General features: G+C 45.2%; 2 protein-coding genes across 2 annotated transcripts; one reads left to right on the top strand and one right to left on the bottom strand.

Annotated features, from left to right (window-relative positions):
* The first annotated feature begins 6,700 nt into the window (after nucleotides 1-6,700).
* On the top strand, nucleotides 6,701-10,640 carry poglut3 (protein O-glucosyltransferase 3). The gene is made up of 6 exons (XM_068738960.1): nucleotides 6,701-6,935; nucleotides 8,352-8,549; nucleotides 8,644-8,927; nucleotides 9,210-9,414; nucleotides 9,851-10,047; nucleotides 10,200-10,640. Exons 1-6 carry the CDS (start codon nucleotides 6,701-6,703, stop codon nucleotides 10,638-10,640), a joined length of 1,560 nt encoding a protein of 519 aa, XP_068595061.1.
* Nucleotides 10,641-14,330: 3,690 nt separating this feature from the next.
* Nucleotides 14,331-15,247, bottom strand: rep15 (RAB15 effector protein). The gene is made up of 2 exons (XM_068739916.1): nucleotides 14,966-15,247; nucleotides 14,331-14,876 (listed from the first exon to the last, which is right to left on the bottom strand). The coding sequence occupies exons 1-2, from the start codon at nucleotides 15,245-15,247 to the stop codon at nucleotides 14,331-14,333; spliced, it is 828 nt and encodes a 275-aa protein (XP_068596017.1).
* Between the last annotated feature and the right edge of the window lie 1,590 nt (nucleotides 15,248-16,837).

The raw sequence follows: 16,837 nt of genomic DNA, 5'->3' as shown, positions 1-16,837 counted from the left end.
TATCCCACTCGAGTAGAAAACGCATTCCAGTGGAAGCATGTCTCATAAATCAGCAGATTGAGAAATTGGGTTTACAGATATAATTTTTGATTAATGGATCATCCTGTTTGGAATGAATGGGTTTATGCATCTTACAAATGTTGATTAGTTTCATCCTCAATGCTCTTGTTATGCCAATCTAATATTAAATATAGCAGGGCTTTCCTTTTCACCGATTTACCGCTTGCAATGACGTTGTGCATTTATTTAAAGTGTTGTTTTGGAGGTGCCTCGTTTAATCCCTCTGACCTGATGACTGCAGCTCCACTGAGTTTGCTTTAGTATGAAAGGAAAAAGAACTTGCTGCAGTCTTTGTTGATGTGAAACTCCAAAATGGGTGCCTTGTTTTTGTAGGCCAAAAAGAGAAAAGAAATAAACGCTTTAATTCTCTTTCCTGATTCAAGTTGTTTGATTTCTCTTCACGCTCTTGTTTCAGGGAGTTCCTGCTGGAAGAATAATCCGTTAGTCTCAATCTGTCCAGCTGACCTGTTTTCTATGGTGCACAGATCTGGCCTCTACTTCACGAACTATCCTGAAGCTATTGAAAGGGTCCAGTAAGATTTCATGCTGCCATTCAGGATTATATTTGACTCCATGGATGGAAAGATGGGCCCGTCCTTGTTTGGTGATTAGCTGTGTGCTGTCAGAGCAGCTGATCTGCATGCTAATTGTACAGTCAAATACAGTTACAGGTACTTGGCTGTAGTTTGCCTGAAGAAATCTAATAACGTGACTCTGTAAACCTGGTTTGTACCGACCATGAGTCCCATGTATGTTTCACTGAAGTCTGGTCATTAGATTATAAAGGTACGGCTCTAGTTAGCTGTTTATGTGGTTGTCAATAGCAATTGCTTTTTATTTTAAAGCAAGCAAAGGGGTAAAAAATATGAAACCACTCAATTCTGAGGAAAGAATTACGGAATCACCCTGTCATTTTTCATTTGCTAAATTAACACCTGTATCAGATGAAGTCTGCAGCTATAAACGGTGCTCACATCTTGGAGGGCTGTTATACAAAGTGGATCAACAAGAATCGTGCTTGATCTGAAAAAGCAATTGTGATTGACTACCTCAATTGTATTTCTTAGTTTTGTGGAGCCAGAAAGTTGCATTTTAAGTGACTTTTATTTTGTGACATGACATGTCCGTGGTCTGTTTTATTGTCTACAAAATTCAACAACTGAATGAACATCCTAAGTGAAAAACAAATAGCAATGAAAATGCATCTGTTGCAGGGACGTTTTGCACGCCTGGCCTTTTATTCTGAAAAGTCAGAGCGGAAGCACGCTGCGAGGGTTCCACCCTGAGCCTGGGCGGCGACCTTAAAAGTAGGCCGTCATCCGGTAATTAGGAATGTTTCAAGAGGGCAGCACATCCTTAGCGGAGGTGCTCTGTGGGTCCAGCACGCTGACACTGCTCTGTTTCGGTGTGATGTAGAGGATATAAATACGTTTGATTTCTGCAGCCATGCAGCTGTACTGCAGTCGGCAGGAAGTGTAGTCTCTGTTGGCAGCTGGCCTCATTATTAAAAGTTTTTCTCTGCAACACCTGGCAACTGAAACCTAGCAACAATTGCAAACATTCAGTCGCCACTATCCCAGCGCACCCAGGAGGACTGGCGCCTCAGGGCCGCATAAACAGGAATCATTTTTAGTTTGGATGTCTGGATGTGATGCAATCAAACATACTGGTGATAGATGGGAAGACGATATGTAGAATACGAGGTAATAAGGAGCAAAGATGTCGAGTCATTTACATCACAGGAGCTTTAAAGCTGTACCTGTCCATATGCTCACATTAGCAATGGGTCAGTTACGTGTGTAAGATGAGGTGGGGTTAAGATACTGACAAATACACATGTAATTAGTACCAGGCCCCAGATTCAACTCTAGAAAAACAGAAGTATCGGCATGAAGGTATAAAATCTGCAAATTATGTTGCTTTGCATGGAAAAGGTCACGTGTGTCACGGATGCTCAAGGTTCAATTCAGTTTTATTTCTATAGCGCCAGATCATAACAGGAAGTCATCTCAAGGCACTTTACAGGAGTAGCGGGGAAAGACAGAACCCAACTTGACCCACAAGAGCAAGCACTTTGGAGATGGAGGCGAGGAAAAACTTCCCTTTAACAGGCAGAAACCTTGATTAGAGCCTAAGACTCGCAGTGGGCGGCCATCTGTCTGGACCGGTTGGGTTGAGAAAGACGGAGAGGGAGAGACAAGGACAGGTAGGAGGAGAGTGATGGAGAGCAGGAGCAGCCTATATGTTGAAAATCGAGTGATGCTGAGAAAACCACTGAATAAAGAGTTGCTATATTAAACTGTAAATGCTAATGCTAGCGATAACGATATCCAAGTTGACAGCCACAGGTCCAGGACTTGCTTTTGAGGAATGGACTATCAATTTGGAGCAAGTGGCTTGCTTTTGCAGGTCGTCCACTAGGTTTTGCAGTTTGCGCTAACTGCCGTGCAAATGTTGATAGTGATGTGAGAAAAGCACCAAACCGACTGAGAAAAACTGCATTTGAAGTACAAAAACTATACTTTTATAGCTTTGACAGAAGCAGTAGCAGAAAAATAGTCCACGCTGTCCAAACAGGACACAGGAAAAAGTAACTCGAGTTCAACCTTTGATTTTGTGTTGGATTATATTGTGTTTAAAAACTGACTTGAGAGCTTCGTCATGTTAACATGAGGATCACTGGATATTTCTAAATTCCCCATGGAATAATTTGTCTGCATCCACTGATAAAAACTTTAACATCCTTGTCCTTGTTTCTTTTAGTGACTCAGTGTATCATCTGCACTGTCCACACAAATAAACTGTTCCCGTTCAGGTCCCATAGTGTGTGTTCAGGGTGTTTCTGCTCATCTCGATCCCTCCCAGAGAAACAAATCCATCCTGGTGGAGAAAGAAAAACCTGACGAACAGGTGTTTGGAGGACAAAGAGGCTTTCATTCTCTCTCTGAGCTCTCCTTACACATCCTCTGCCTTCTTTTATTTAACACATCATTCCGAATCTGTGCTGTGTGTCTTTATACGCTCCACGAAGTCAGAACTGAAACTCTTTTTGTGCTCACAAGTTATGACTGGACAACTTTTGTATGTTTTTCTGGAACACTATTATTTTATTCTCTTGTTTCAGGGTCATTCCTTTCTATCATCTGTTTTTCATCACCTTTCTTCTCTCTTGCTCTGTTATGGTTTATGTGTGACATCATTTCTCCAGGGTTTGAGGGTTTGCGATCACTCCACCTGTTCCTTTGAGGACTGTGATGTTTTTCACCTGCAGCCTTTCCTCCACTGTGATTCCTGTTCCTGCTTACCTGAGTGCCTGGAGGCTCCGCTCGTCCGTGTTTGCGCTCCAGTGGGTTCGGAGCAACCCATTTAATTTATGTTTGACTGGTGAACAAATAGCACAGCCCCACTCTAATTCTTACTCTTGTATTTGTTGTCAATTTTTTTTTTTTTATATATATATTTGTTTTATAGCATTAACACTAGAATGTTAGAAATATTAAATTGTGTTTTAATGGCATAGATAGACAGACAGACTTTTGGAACCAACAGCAGGCCAGCATTTTGGGACTGCAGGCCCCGAGTGGAGACACCGAGTGTCTGTCAGTCTGCAGGTCCTTCTGTCCTTGGTGCTACAGAACCTGGACCTGTGGCCCTGAACACTGATGCTCCTATTGCTAGCATTAGCATGTATACCTTTATATAGCAGTTCTTTCATCAGTATCTTGTTCAGCAGCCTATATGTTGCATTATGTTTTTTATGCGTCTGCTCTCTGTCTCTCTGTCACTTCCCTGTCCACCTCCTTGTTTTTTTGACTCTCCTCTGACCTCGCTCTCTCTCTCTCCTTCTCAACCCAGTCCGGTCCAGACAGATGGCCGTCCACCATAAGTCTTAGATTCTATCCAAGGTTTCTGCCTGTTAAAGGGAAGTTTTTCCTTGCCTCTGTTGCCAAAGTTCTTGCTCTTGTGGGTCAAGTTGGGTTCTGTCTTTCCCTGCTACTCCTGTAAAGTGCCTTGAGATTACTTTCTCTTGTGATCTGGCGCTATAGAAATTGAATTTAATTGAATTGAACATCACATGACAGCCTGTGTTTTGCCTCACACAAGAAATCATTTCACTCATATTCCTTTTCATTAAGATAGTCAACTGTAGACTTTTTTTTTTCATCAAGCGTCTCTTTAAAATTAAGAGATTTATCTTCTTGGATTGTATATCTCAGCAAATTCTAAATAGTTCAACGAAAGGATAGTCAGTCTGTCAAGGTCTGTTTGGGTTTACTCAATGAATAAAGCTGCCATCTTGGAAAACAAAAATACATATTCAGGTTTAACAAAAATCTGCGTGTATTCCTCTTCACTGCCCATTTTTAAGGATGGATCTTTGTTAGAATCTGCAACACAGAATGTGAAGACGACTCAAATTGGAGTTGTCATATCACATAGAACAACGACTGATGATGGCAGTGAAAAACTAAGAAACATTATAGGTATATAGCGTCCTCTGGTGGTTGTGGGTTACTCTTAGTAATGTGTGATTGTCAAAGATCGTAAAGAGTACACTGGCATCACTCAAGAAGTGAAAGCAAGAACAGAAGTGGAAAATGAGGTCAAGTTCGAAGCCAAGCATGGCAGACGGTTCTAGAAAATCATCTGTTTTCTCGTGGCAGGAAAAATACTGCTGAAAGAATGTGAAATCATTATGGCTGCAGTCCGTTCATTCAATTAGGCGAGCTGTTATTGTGATGTTACAAGATGTCATACTAAACATAATAAACTTATCAAATCAGAATTTTTAATTGCTCATTATTATATTTATATATATATATTACTACTGTAAACATAAACAACAAATATTGTTTATCAGTGGGAAGTTGTGTTGATTTGCACTTGGATGACAATAAGAGAAACATTTGTTTAATTTTAATTGTCATATATATATTTGAAATATCACTAGAATTTTTACCATTACCAGAAATACATTATTTGGATTGTATATATTTTAATGTACATCCCCTTGGAATATGATGTTTGCAGATGACATTGTGATCTGCAGGGAGCAAGTAGAGGAGAATCTAGAGAAGTGGAGGTCTGCTCTAGAAAAGAGAGGCATGAAGGAGAGCAGGAGTAAAACAGTGTATGTGTGTAAATGAGAAGGTCCCAGGGGGGACAGTGAAGTTCCAAGGAATAGACGCAAAGGAGGTAGAGGACTTCAGGTACCTCGGGTCAACAGTGCAGCGTGATGGAGAGAATGTGGAAAGGAGGTGAAGAATCGTGTGCAGGCAGGCTGGAACGGGTGGAGGAAAGTATCAGGTGTGCTCTGTGATAGGAGAGAGTCCGCGAGGATGAAGGGAAAGGTCTACAGGACAGTGGTGAGGACAGCCATGATGGACGGCTTGAGGAAAAGACAGGAGGCGGAGCTAGAAGTGGAGAAGATGAAGATCCTGAGACAATCATACACACACTCACACTCACACCTTTGGGCAATTTAGTGTAAACACCAAAATATGTTTTACATACGTAAAACATATTTTTGTATGCATACAACTTTATTCCAATCTCAATGACACAACTTCATTAGGAAAAAAAATCTAAATCATCACCTGACCTGTTAAAGTCTGTCCTTGCACCTGTCTTCCTCCTCTTCGCCACGTTAATCCAACTTCCACCAGGGACCGATCCGGAATGACTTTCGTATTTAAGGTTGTTTGGATGTTGAATTCTGGCCATTTTACGCCGGATGGCGTTCCTGCCACGGCGCTCTGCATGATCCGGGCATCGGATCTGCTCATGGGAGACGCTACCGGCGGGGCTGCATTGAACGATGATCGCCTCACCTCTCCGAATGTTTTCAGAGGCTTCCAATAGTGATGGGTTAATGATACCTCAAGGAGCGTATTGACACATTACACAAACTGCTGTAGATCTAAAATCATTGCAGGTAAACAAAATGGAAAAAAGATGGAAAAACGTGCATGCTGTAAACCCAACATTAGCCTGCGAAATAATATTTAATCTGTATTCCATTGCTAGTCTCTTACTTAAACTATGATCATCTTTGTGTAATATCATTTTCTCCACTTGTTTGCTGAGTGAAGTTGTTCATGTGAAGCGTTCACATTTTGCTTGTTTGTGTAAATGCTCAAGAGGTGGCATGTAAATTATAGCAAATTTTTATGTAATAAAATAAAATATAATTATTATATGGGATTTTATTAACCAAAGTGTTCAATCATATGAAATAACACTAAAAATCGATTCATTCACACATTTCCGAGAACGATCCATGAATGGGAGCAAAGCGGAAAAAACCAGCAGGGATATCAAACAATGTAATCTCCATCCACGAACCCGCAACAAGTCGATACATTTTGTTTCCTTTTGTCGCGTCACATCCGGACGACATCCTGTACCGGTCACGTGGGTTTCTGTTAAAGCGATACGCACCAATCCGGGGATTCACGCTTTCGACAAGGTGCTGACGCGCCAGCGTTGTTCGTCCCATCCCTCGCTTCCAACATTTCCGGTACCCCGTAAATGCATCACAGAATAGTGGGCGTGCCTCTCCTCACCAAACATGTCGGCGGAGTTTTCATCCAAACTTTATTGATCTGTGAACTTGGACGCCTCGCGGCGAACAGTCACTATGGCGTGTGGACGTGGTGTCTCCGCGCAGCCCTTACAGACCGCCTGTCTTCGTCCTTTTGTAGTTTTAGCGACATTTATCGCCATAAGTGTGTCGCTTTTTGACGGTGGAGGAATCGATCCGGAGAGATGTCTCGTCTGGGGTCCCGGGCTGAACCCCGACTCGGTTCTGCCCGTCCGCTACTTCTTTATCCAGGCGGTCAGCTCAAAGGGAGAAAACCTGACTTCATCTCCAGGTGAGCACGGGCTGCGCGTGCACGTCTCATGCTAACTGCTATACTTTTAAGCTAACCCCAAACTGATTTGATAATGTTTGTTTTTGCCCTTATCAGCAGATTTCACCTTAGCTAGCTTGAGCAGTGACGTCAACAGCAGTTTATTCGCCCTATGGAAGGTGACAGTGGTGAGAACAGCCATGATGGACGGCTGAGAGACAGGATGGATGGCTTAGAGACAGTAGTGAGGACAGCCATGATGGCTGGCTGAGAGACAGTGGTGAGGACAGCCATGATGGACGGCTGAGAGACAGTGGTGAGGACAGCCATGATGGATGGCTGAGAGACAGGATGGACGGCTTAGAGACAGTGGTGAGGACAGCCATGATGGATGGCTGAGAGACAGGATGGACGGCTTAGAGACAGTAGTGAGGACAGCCATGATGGACGGCTGAGAGACAGGATGGACGGCTGAGGGACAGGATGGACGTCTGAGAGACAGGATGGACGGCTTAGAGACAGTAGTGAGGGCAGCCATGATGGACGGCTGAGAGACAGGATGGACGGCTGAGGGACAGGATGGACGTCTGAGAGACAGGATGGACGGCTTAGAGACAGTGGTGAGGACAGCCATGATTGACGGCTTAGAGACAGTGGTGAGGACAGCCATGATTGACGGCTTAGAGACAGTGTTGAGGACAGCCATGATGGACGGCTTAGAGACAGTGGCTCTGAGGAAAAGACAGGGGGCGGAGCTAGAAGTGGAGGAGATGAAGATGCTGAGGTTCTCCTTGGGAGTGACCAGGTTGGACAGGATTAGAAATGAGACAATAAGAGGGACAGTGAAGTTTGGACCACGCAGATGTAAACATGTCTCTGAGGATTCGGAGGACAGAGGACAGGGGGCGCTGGCTTCGATTCGGGACCTCTGAGAAGGCGTCCGAGAAACGTGCCGTCAAGGGGTTGTGTTCGGGCACTTTCATGGAACATGCTCCTTTTTATTCTGTATAAAAAAGCACAATAATGGAATTTCTTGTTCTCATCCGGCGTAAAACGTTACCAGAATTAAGCATGCAGTCGTCTAGAAGGTTGATTTGCTGTGCCCTGTGTCCCTGCTGGGACGAGCTGAAAGAGGAAGTGAAGCTTGGATGTTTTGGGTTTTTGACCGTTGGTTTGGACATGTCCAGAGGAGAGACGGGGACTATATCGCTAGAAGGATGCTGAGGATGGAGCTGCCAGGGAACAGAGCTAGAGGTCGACCCAGGAGAAGATACATGGACGTAGTGAGGGAGGACATGAGAGTGGCTGGTGTCGGGGGGGGGGGGGGGGGGGGGGATGCAAAGGACAGGGTGAAGTGGAGAACGCTGACTTGCTGTCCGGTGACGAGCTGAAAGTACTTCCAACTGTAGCTCATTGACGTTGTTCTTTACATGGCAGGTCGGGACACATTCAAAGTGAAGATAATTCCGCTGGACAAGAAGGAGCACGTCCGAGTCCACGTCCCCCCACCTCTGGACAGACAAGACGGGTCCTTCCTGGTCAGGTACCGGCTGTACGGGACGGTGGACGGCGGCCTGAAGGTCGACGTCCTACACCGTGAAGTTGCAGTCGCCACGTCGCCCTACGCCGTGAAAGGTTGGTTCCGTGTCACGCCGGGCTCGGATTGGTCGCTACAGGGCCTGTATCCACGGTTACGGCTGATTTAACGCCGAGTGTTCTTAATGCTCAGGTCCACTGTATCACGAATACTGCGACTGTCCCCGACTCGATGCCCCCGCCTGGCAGAGGCTCATGCAGTGTCCCGCCGAGGAGCCCCAGATTGAGGCCGACTTCAGATCCTTTCCGTCAGTGGACCTGCAGCGTCTCAGACAGGAAGTGCCTCCCAGGTTCGCCAACAGAGGCGGTCTCATTCACTACGCCGTCCTCAACAACAAGCTGTACCGCCGCACTCTGGGCAAATACACCGACTTCAAGATGTTCTCTGACGAGATGCTGCTCTCGCTAACCAGAAAGGTGAGTCCGGGGGGGGGGCTGCGGGATCCGTTATCGTGTCCGGGGGGCGCTGCGGGATCCGTTATCGCATCCGGGGGGCGCTGCGGGATCCGTTATCGTCTCCGGGGGGCGCTGCGGGATCCGTTATCGTCTCCGGGGGGCGCTGCGGGATCCGTTATCGCGTCCGGGGGGGGGGGGCTGCGGGATCCGTTATCGTGTCCGTGGGGTGCCGCGGGATCCGTTATCGTCTCTGGGGGGCGCTGCGGGATGTCACTGATCGCACTCTTCACTTTGCTGCTGAAGGTGAGGCTGCCCGACGTGGAGTTTTACATCAACGTTGGCGACTGGCCATTAGAGACCAGGAGATCGAACGCGGTTCCAATCATGTCGTGGTGTGGCTCCACGGACACGCGGGACATTGTCCTCCCCACATACGAGGTCACGCACTCCACCCTGGAGACCATGAGAGGGGTCACCAATGACCTGCTGTCAGTGCAGGGAAACACAGGTAAGAAGCACTGCGGGGGCCTGTCTGCCTGTCTGTCTCTCTGCCTGTCTGTCACAAACAGATGGGTTCCAGATTGCGGATATTACAGATTTGTTGAAAGGGAGTGGGAGTGGGGGGGGGGGGTACACCTGCGTTTCGGCCTTCTGTGCATTTAATTTTAGAGATGCAAAGATTGCTAAAAAGCATCGTCATGGAGATGAAGATGCTGAGGTTCTCCTTGGGACTGACCAGGTTGGACAGGATTAGAAATGAGACAATAAGAGGGACAGTGAAGGTTGGACCTTTTGGAGACGAGGACTATATCGGTAGAGGGAAGCTCTCCTTGACGGTTGATAATATATAATTGAGTATTTGATTTTCTGGTTGTTTTAAACCCTTTCGATGTTGTTGAATACACAGGAAGTCACTTTCATCTCGTATTCTCTGCTTCTCCCAGGGCCGCCGTGGGTTAATAAGACGGAGAAGGCCTTCTTCCGTGGGCGTGACAGTCGAGAGGAGCGCCTTCACCTCGTCTCTCTGTCAAAGGAGAACCCCGAGCTGCTGGACGCCGGCATCACGGCGTGGTTCTTCTTCAGGGACCGCGAGAAGCGCGTCGGCAAAGCGCCGCTTGTTGGATTCTTTGACTTCTTTAAGGTGAGCAAACACGACGAATTAAAGGACTGTATCATGTATCCTGTAACATAAAGAGTACTTGTGGGTATTCCTTCAGTGTGTATTTCGGGCTTTATTTTTGTCTTTTCTTTCATTTAAATGAATATTTAAAAATTCTTTTTTTTTCCTTTTAGTACAAGTACCAGGTGAGCGTGGACGGAACGGTTGCGGCGTATCGCTTTCCTTACCTGATGCTGGGGAGCAGTCTGGTTCTGAAGCAGGACTCCGAGTATTATGAATACTTCTACAGCCACCTAAAAGCGGGAACCCACTACATTCCCGTGAAGAGAAACCTGTCGGACCTTTTGGAGAAGATCAGATGGGCCAAAGAGAACGACACCGAGGCACGGAGTATTGCCAGAGAGGGGCAGACGGTGGCCAGAGAGCTGCTGCAGCCTAGCAGGCTGTACTGCTACTACTACAGAGTACTACACATGTACTCGGAGCGGCAGGTTGGACAGCCTGCGCAGCACGCGGACATGGAGCTGGTGCCTCAGCCGGACGACGACGCCGCTGCGTGTACGTGTGAACACAAAAGCCACAAAGGAGAACTCGACAGGAAGGATGAGCTCTGACGGAAGCTTCCTTTTTATTTTATTTTTATTCCACTCGCAAACGTTCCTCGGATTTCTCTGATGCTCACAAGATGTGATTTTCAGTTTGCAATCAAGCAATTGTCATTTGTTACTTATTTTTTAACGGAAACTTTAACATGAGGTTGCAAGTAGTAAAACGTGCCTTTGTACCGAATATTTCTACATAACTATCTTGAAATAAATGCATCTTACATTTGTGTTTTTTAGACTAAAGTAAGCGCGTTTCTATGACGACAGCCGTAAATGGCCATCTCTGATTGTATGGCTGTACAAGAGGGCTCAGGCGACAGTCTACTGATACGTGCAACCTTCTTCTTTCGTGTGTTAGCGTGCTAACGTTTGCCAACCACAGCTGAGGCATTTGGAGTTTCATGACGTGCAGCCGGCATTTGAAATCTTTGACAACAAGCGTTCTCATTTCACCAAAGTTGCTGCTTCTCAGAATCCAAATGCTGAAGTGGCTTTTTGCGTCGATCCTAAAATAATAACCGGAATACCGCAACGTACGAGCGCTCTGAAGATACGAGCACGCCTGCGAGCAAAATGTTGCTTTGAGATGCGAGCGTGCTTCCGGATGCGGACGCTAAGCGCTTCGCTCGTTCAGTCATTTTTGCTGTCTCTGTGAATGTTCTTTATAAGTGATGGGTCCAAAGAAAGCGAGCGGTAAGGATGGCAGTGCGAAGAAAAGATGCATCATGACGATGACGATGAAGATGAAGCATGAAATGATCGATCAACGTGACCGTGGCGTCCGCGTAAGGGACTTGGCACGCCGGTACGAGGGGAGTACGTCAACGATATGTACAATCCTCAAACAGAAGGATGCTATCAAGAACACAAAGCCTTCCAAAGGAGTAACTATTATGTCTAAGTATATGTAAGTGTGCGTGTAAAGTACAATTACTGTATAAAGTGTCTACAGTCTAACCCTCCTGCTACATCACGCCGCTGTCAGCGCAATCGTCTGCCTCATCGAACCACATTTCTATATTACTAGTAATACCGTACATCATTTTACGTGTATCTATATAGCAATTAAAAACGTTTATTGCAGAGTTATTAGCGTTCATTTGAGTGTTTTTAGACGGCAGGAATAGATTTAAAAAAATAATATTCTTTTATATGAGAAAAATATATTTGACATGCGAGTGATTTGAGTTATGAGCTCGGTCCAGGAACGAATTATACCCGTATGTAAAGGTATTACTGCACTGTACTGTGAAATATGAATTATTTTTGGCCTCAGCCGGTCAGACAGCTGAAAAAGTGACGAAAGAATGCTGGAGTGTAGCTCGATTGCACTCCGGTTTGCCCATCGGCTTATCAGGACAGGACAGGTGTAACCAGAAAGTTCACCGTCACCGTCACAATCAGCTGAACAATCAGAAAATATTTTCCTGCCAATGATTAAACAAAATCCTGTAACAATCTGTATGGTGTAAAAACAAAAAAAAGAAGCTGAATCCTTCACAGATAAAGTACTTCCACCCTTAATTATTATCTAAAATCCAACAAGAACTGTGTCCCTTCAGAAGGGATCCGCCCCTTTCTCTTGATCGACTATAGAATTTGTCACTCTTCCAAGTCCTCCAAGAAAGTTAATAAAAATGCATCAAAATGTTAGCGTACTAGTAAAAACAAATGGGATTGGCTCTTTGCCTGCATCACGTGCCCCGCCAGGCAGTGTTCAATAAGCAAATTCCCACTGTTCTACCAGCTTCTAGATAGAACATAAATAAAGTTGTAGGACACTAAAGAATACACACCTCCTTCCAAGGTTGAAAAAATGCCCTGGATTAGTGAAAACATGCTGCATCTTGTGCTTTTGCCTGGTTGTGCACAAAATATTTGCCAAGCATTCAGTGTGAACACATCATGAGATAGTTTGCAGTCATGTGTTCATGGGGAGTGGCGTAGAAGGGAGTGGGTCTTTGTTCAGTTGGATGTTTTGGAAATCCAGTCTGTTCCGAGTTTCCGATGACGACCAGCACCAGGCATCATTTTTACCTCCGCCAAGGTGTTTTGTGGGTGTTTATCTGTCTGTCTGTCTAAGTTAAAGATGAATCCATGACAGTTTCAGGAAATGATGGTAATGTTACCAGGAGCAGATTATTACATTTTGGTGATGATCCAGAAGGGAGCCTGGATTCTGGATCACTTTGAAATCTTCGTTAACATTGCAGTCAATGGAGCTTCAAAAGTTGTTCCTCAATATCTCAGTTGATTATTGACTGATGTTTATAGAATTTGACACAATCGAGTAGGGTGGGGGCCTCGATCTCACCGCCGAATTTCATCCGGATCACGATTGAAGATATTATTGAGATCTTTCTAAAAATGGTGGCACACTTGCGTTCATTCACTGTCCATTTAATACTAGAGATAGAGATTTCTAAGAAGCGTCGTCTTACAGCTGAGTCAATTCTACATCGGAACATGTAAACGGATTTGTTACCTCCACCAAGGACGTTATGTTTTAACGGTCTCTGTCTGTCTGTTAGCAGAATTATAGATCTTGCTGAAAAGAAATTTGAAGATTGTATAAGTTAGATCCCATACAATTTTGAGCGCAACCTGTTTGGATACAAAAAAAAGCCAGATTTGCCCATTTACTTTTATAAAGGAGGCTTAAAAAAAAAAAATCATATCTTGTAAAATATGCATTCAATTCACTCACCAAAATTCAGTCACAAAGGTGTCCGATATACACTATCAAGCAAAATGTCTTCTGGTCCTGAAGCAGCCTCAGCGGCAGCACGGGTGGCGCCTCCCTTGAGCCGGCCCCACGCCGGATACATGCAGAGGGTTGCAGCAGGAATGGCATCCGGCGTAAAACTTTACCAGAATTAAGCATGCAATCGACTAGAAGGTTGATTTGCTGTGGCGACGCCTGATGGGACAAACCGAAAGAAGAAGATCCGATCCAGAATGACGCCAGGAAAAAATATAACATTTTAACATTGAAAACACTATTTAGGGTTCAAAAATCAGTTCAAAAAGCACATCAACTCCGATTCAATTTTATTTTTCATGGTTGGTGTGTACCAAGAACAATTTAGAACCTTTTGGTGATGATCCAGTTCTCCATGTGGATGGTGTAAATCTAATTTTGAGGGGAATGAGCTGCTTGGCGGAGGTCTGTGCTCTCAGAGTGCTTTTCTAGTCATTACTTAAATCTTCACAAGTCAAACGGTCCAATCTGGACCGTTTGACTTGTTGATGTAAAACTCCACGTTGATATTTTAAAGAATTATGAATTATTTTTACTCAATGATTTTAGCAGGGATCAACACATTTATTTAACTGCATAATTGTCCCTGCTAAAAAGAACAATCCGTAAAGATTCTCTGACTTTTCCAGTCACTCGTTGCAACTTGAGACTTCATGTTAGGTTTGTGGAAACTATTACTTCTTCAGCGGATTCAGCCTGTTCTTACCTCACTACAGGTTATCGACTACGGGTTAATGCTGTCGCAGAAGATAGGGCGTACGCAGCAGAAACAGCTGACTTGTCAGATGCACTAAAACGACATGGGATTGGCTGAAAATAACTTTCAATGTTAACAGGTCCGTAAGTCAGAAGTTCAAAGTAGCCTCCTCTATTCCTATCAGTTTACGTTTGCCGCGTGGTTGAATAACGTTGTCTTAGCTTTAATGAGTCCCGTCTATTCAGCTGAATTTAATCATGAGAGTGAGCGGCTCTCCCTCTTTCTTGGTGACCATGGCTTGCATCATTCCGGAAGGTGTGTGGAGGTACCGCGAGCCTTTGAAGAAGTTCTCGATAAAAGGTCTGTCAATCTTGTTGCACTTCCCGATGGCCGCATCGAAGTTGTTGCTTAGCACGCCGTAAATATTCCCCTTGTCATTCCTCTTCCCCATGAACAAGAACAGCGCGTAGCAGTCCTTGCCAATGGAGGTGCAGAAGTCCACCATCCTCTCATGTATGTTCTTGTCGCTGAACTCCTGCTGGGCGATCTGGACAGCCTCGCTGCAGGCCTCGGGAGGAGCGTCGCTCTCCTCTGCGGTTTCCTTGTCGGTCAGATTTAGGACCTGGACAGCAATTTGGAGCCGAGGGTTTTTGGTTGGCTTTTCCAGCACAGCCCAAACCCAATCAGCCCCCAACAGGACGCGCTGCTCGGGGGTCATGGCCGTGCAGTTGAAGGTGTCTGTCAGGTTGAGCTTGACGCTCTGAGAGATGTATGTCATTAGGAAGACCTGTTGGAGGACAACACATATTGAGGACTTGTGAGAAATGCTGAACAGCTGCTGTCTTCATTTCCTTCTTAGAGAATAAAAAGACCCACCTGAGTAAACACCTCAGGATTCGGGGAGAACTTTTCCTCTGGATCTTTGAAGAGAAGGTACTCTTGAGTTCTGGATGAGGCAGCAGAGATGCAGTCATTGAATAGAGGTATGAAATCGTTGGGTTTGGCAGCGGGGGGCCTCCTCAATGTGGAGAAAATGCTCGGACGAGGGAGCGGGTTCTGCTCAAAGGTGGGACCCCTGGAGGAGGCATGCTTGATAGACGCAAGAAAGGTGGAGTTCTGAAAGGGGTTAGAAGTGGGTTTGCTGATGCTCTGGCCCATGGTGGACTGATGACGGAGGTTTGGAGAACAAATAGTCTTCCTGATACACTGTAAGAGCAGAATTTGCACAATCAGAGGCCATAATTTCATCTGACATGGACATCTGGTTGGTAAAATTTGAACTACATGTGACACATGTAACCATGACTACTGTCTTTTATCAACCAATGACTTATTTCTACATGGTGCACGTTTAATCATCAACAAATGTTCTGTCATCCTGTGAAATACACTGATCTAAGTTAATAAAGGGCTTCACAAGGGATTCCTCTTACATACCAGGACGGGTCTGGAAGTCTCTGCCGCTCCAAGTCCTGGACCTGGCCTCCTGTCCCCTGGTCCGGAATGTCCTCACTCTCCTGACGTGTGCCGAACGTTTGGGAGAATAAAGAGGATTTTCTATCCCAGGTAGGAAGAAGGAGTTCCTGCAGTGCTGGGTGTGGTGTGTGTGCGTGCAACTTGTCAATTTTTTAGGCAAGTCAACAACAAAAAACTCATCTTTCCAGTTAAGCGGTTGCAGCAGCTGCGACTCGGAGGCTTCGGTGAGCCCGAGGGGGGTTCGTGTGTAAACAAAATGCTGAACTGTCTCCAGGAAGGAAATGCAAATAGTGACGCTAAGAAGGAGCATAAGACATGAGTTCAGGGTAAAGTGAAGACAGCTGCTGCCTAGAAGTGTCAGACGTTTGGTTTCAAAGTATAATTCTGAACTATTGCTCACACATTTTATCCTTGTGGTCAATCTGAGCCCGGGAATTTACAGAGAATTGTCGACAAAGTTTATGTATCCGGGACTTTATTTATTTTCTGAAAAAAATTATATAAAAAAACCTTGACCTTTCCTCTAGCGTCACCATCGGGGCCAACTTTAGAATTATTTAATTATTAGAATACATTTATCTTGAAGAGAAAAAAATATCAAAACATGATGTAGAAGTCTCAAAAATCCTGAACGGTATCTGAAATAAGATACAACACTGCCTGACCAGAAAAAAATAAATGAAACCGTCGCCGGCTGGATTTAAATAAGCAAATAGGTACACGCATCCTATTGGATAATTGCTGCATGGGCCATTATATTTCAGCTGGCAACAAGCTATTTACCTCCAGCTCTGCAGGGAGAAGCTTTTCATTTCTTCTACAACCTTGGTGAACGACTCATCCTGTAGTTCTGAAGAAGGGTCATGTTATTGGCATGCATCAAGCTAGAACAACTGTGTAGCCTCAAGTAAGCCACTAGTCAGTGAGGCTAGGCTGGACCCTGGAGGAATGGAAGGAGGCCGTCGGGTCTGACGAGTCCAGATTGACCCTTTTCCAGAGCGATGGGCACATCCGGGTGAGAAGAGATGCAGATCCTGCCTAGTGCCTACTGTTCCAGCCTGGGTGGGGGTGGGGGGATAGTGCTACAGCTGGTTCAGGAACATTATGTGGCCAGAGAACGAGGTCAGCTGACCACCTGAATATACTGAATGAACAATGGCTTGCTTTCTTCCCTGATGGCAATGCCAGGATTCATCCGGGCTCAACTTGTGAAGGAGTGGCTCAGGACGACGCCACATTGTCTTCACAGATGGATTGGCCACAGAGTCCAGA

Source organism: Brachionichthys hirsutus, chromosome 5 (assembly GCF_040956055.1).
Source record: "Brachionichthys hirsutus isolate HB-005 chromosome 5, CSIRO-AGI_Bhir_v1, whole genome shotgun sequence".
NCBI lineage: Eukaryota > Metazoa > Chordata > Actinopteri > Lophiiformes > Brachionichthyidae > Brachionichthys > Brachionichthys hirsutus.
Note: the sequence above shows the minus strand (reverse complement) of the source record. Positions and strands in the feature narration are given on the sequence as shown.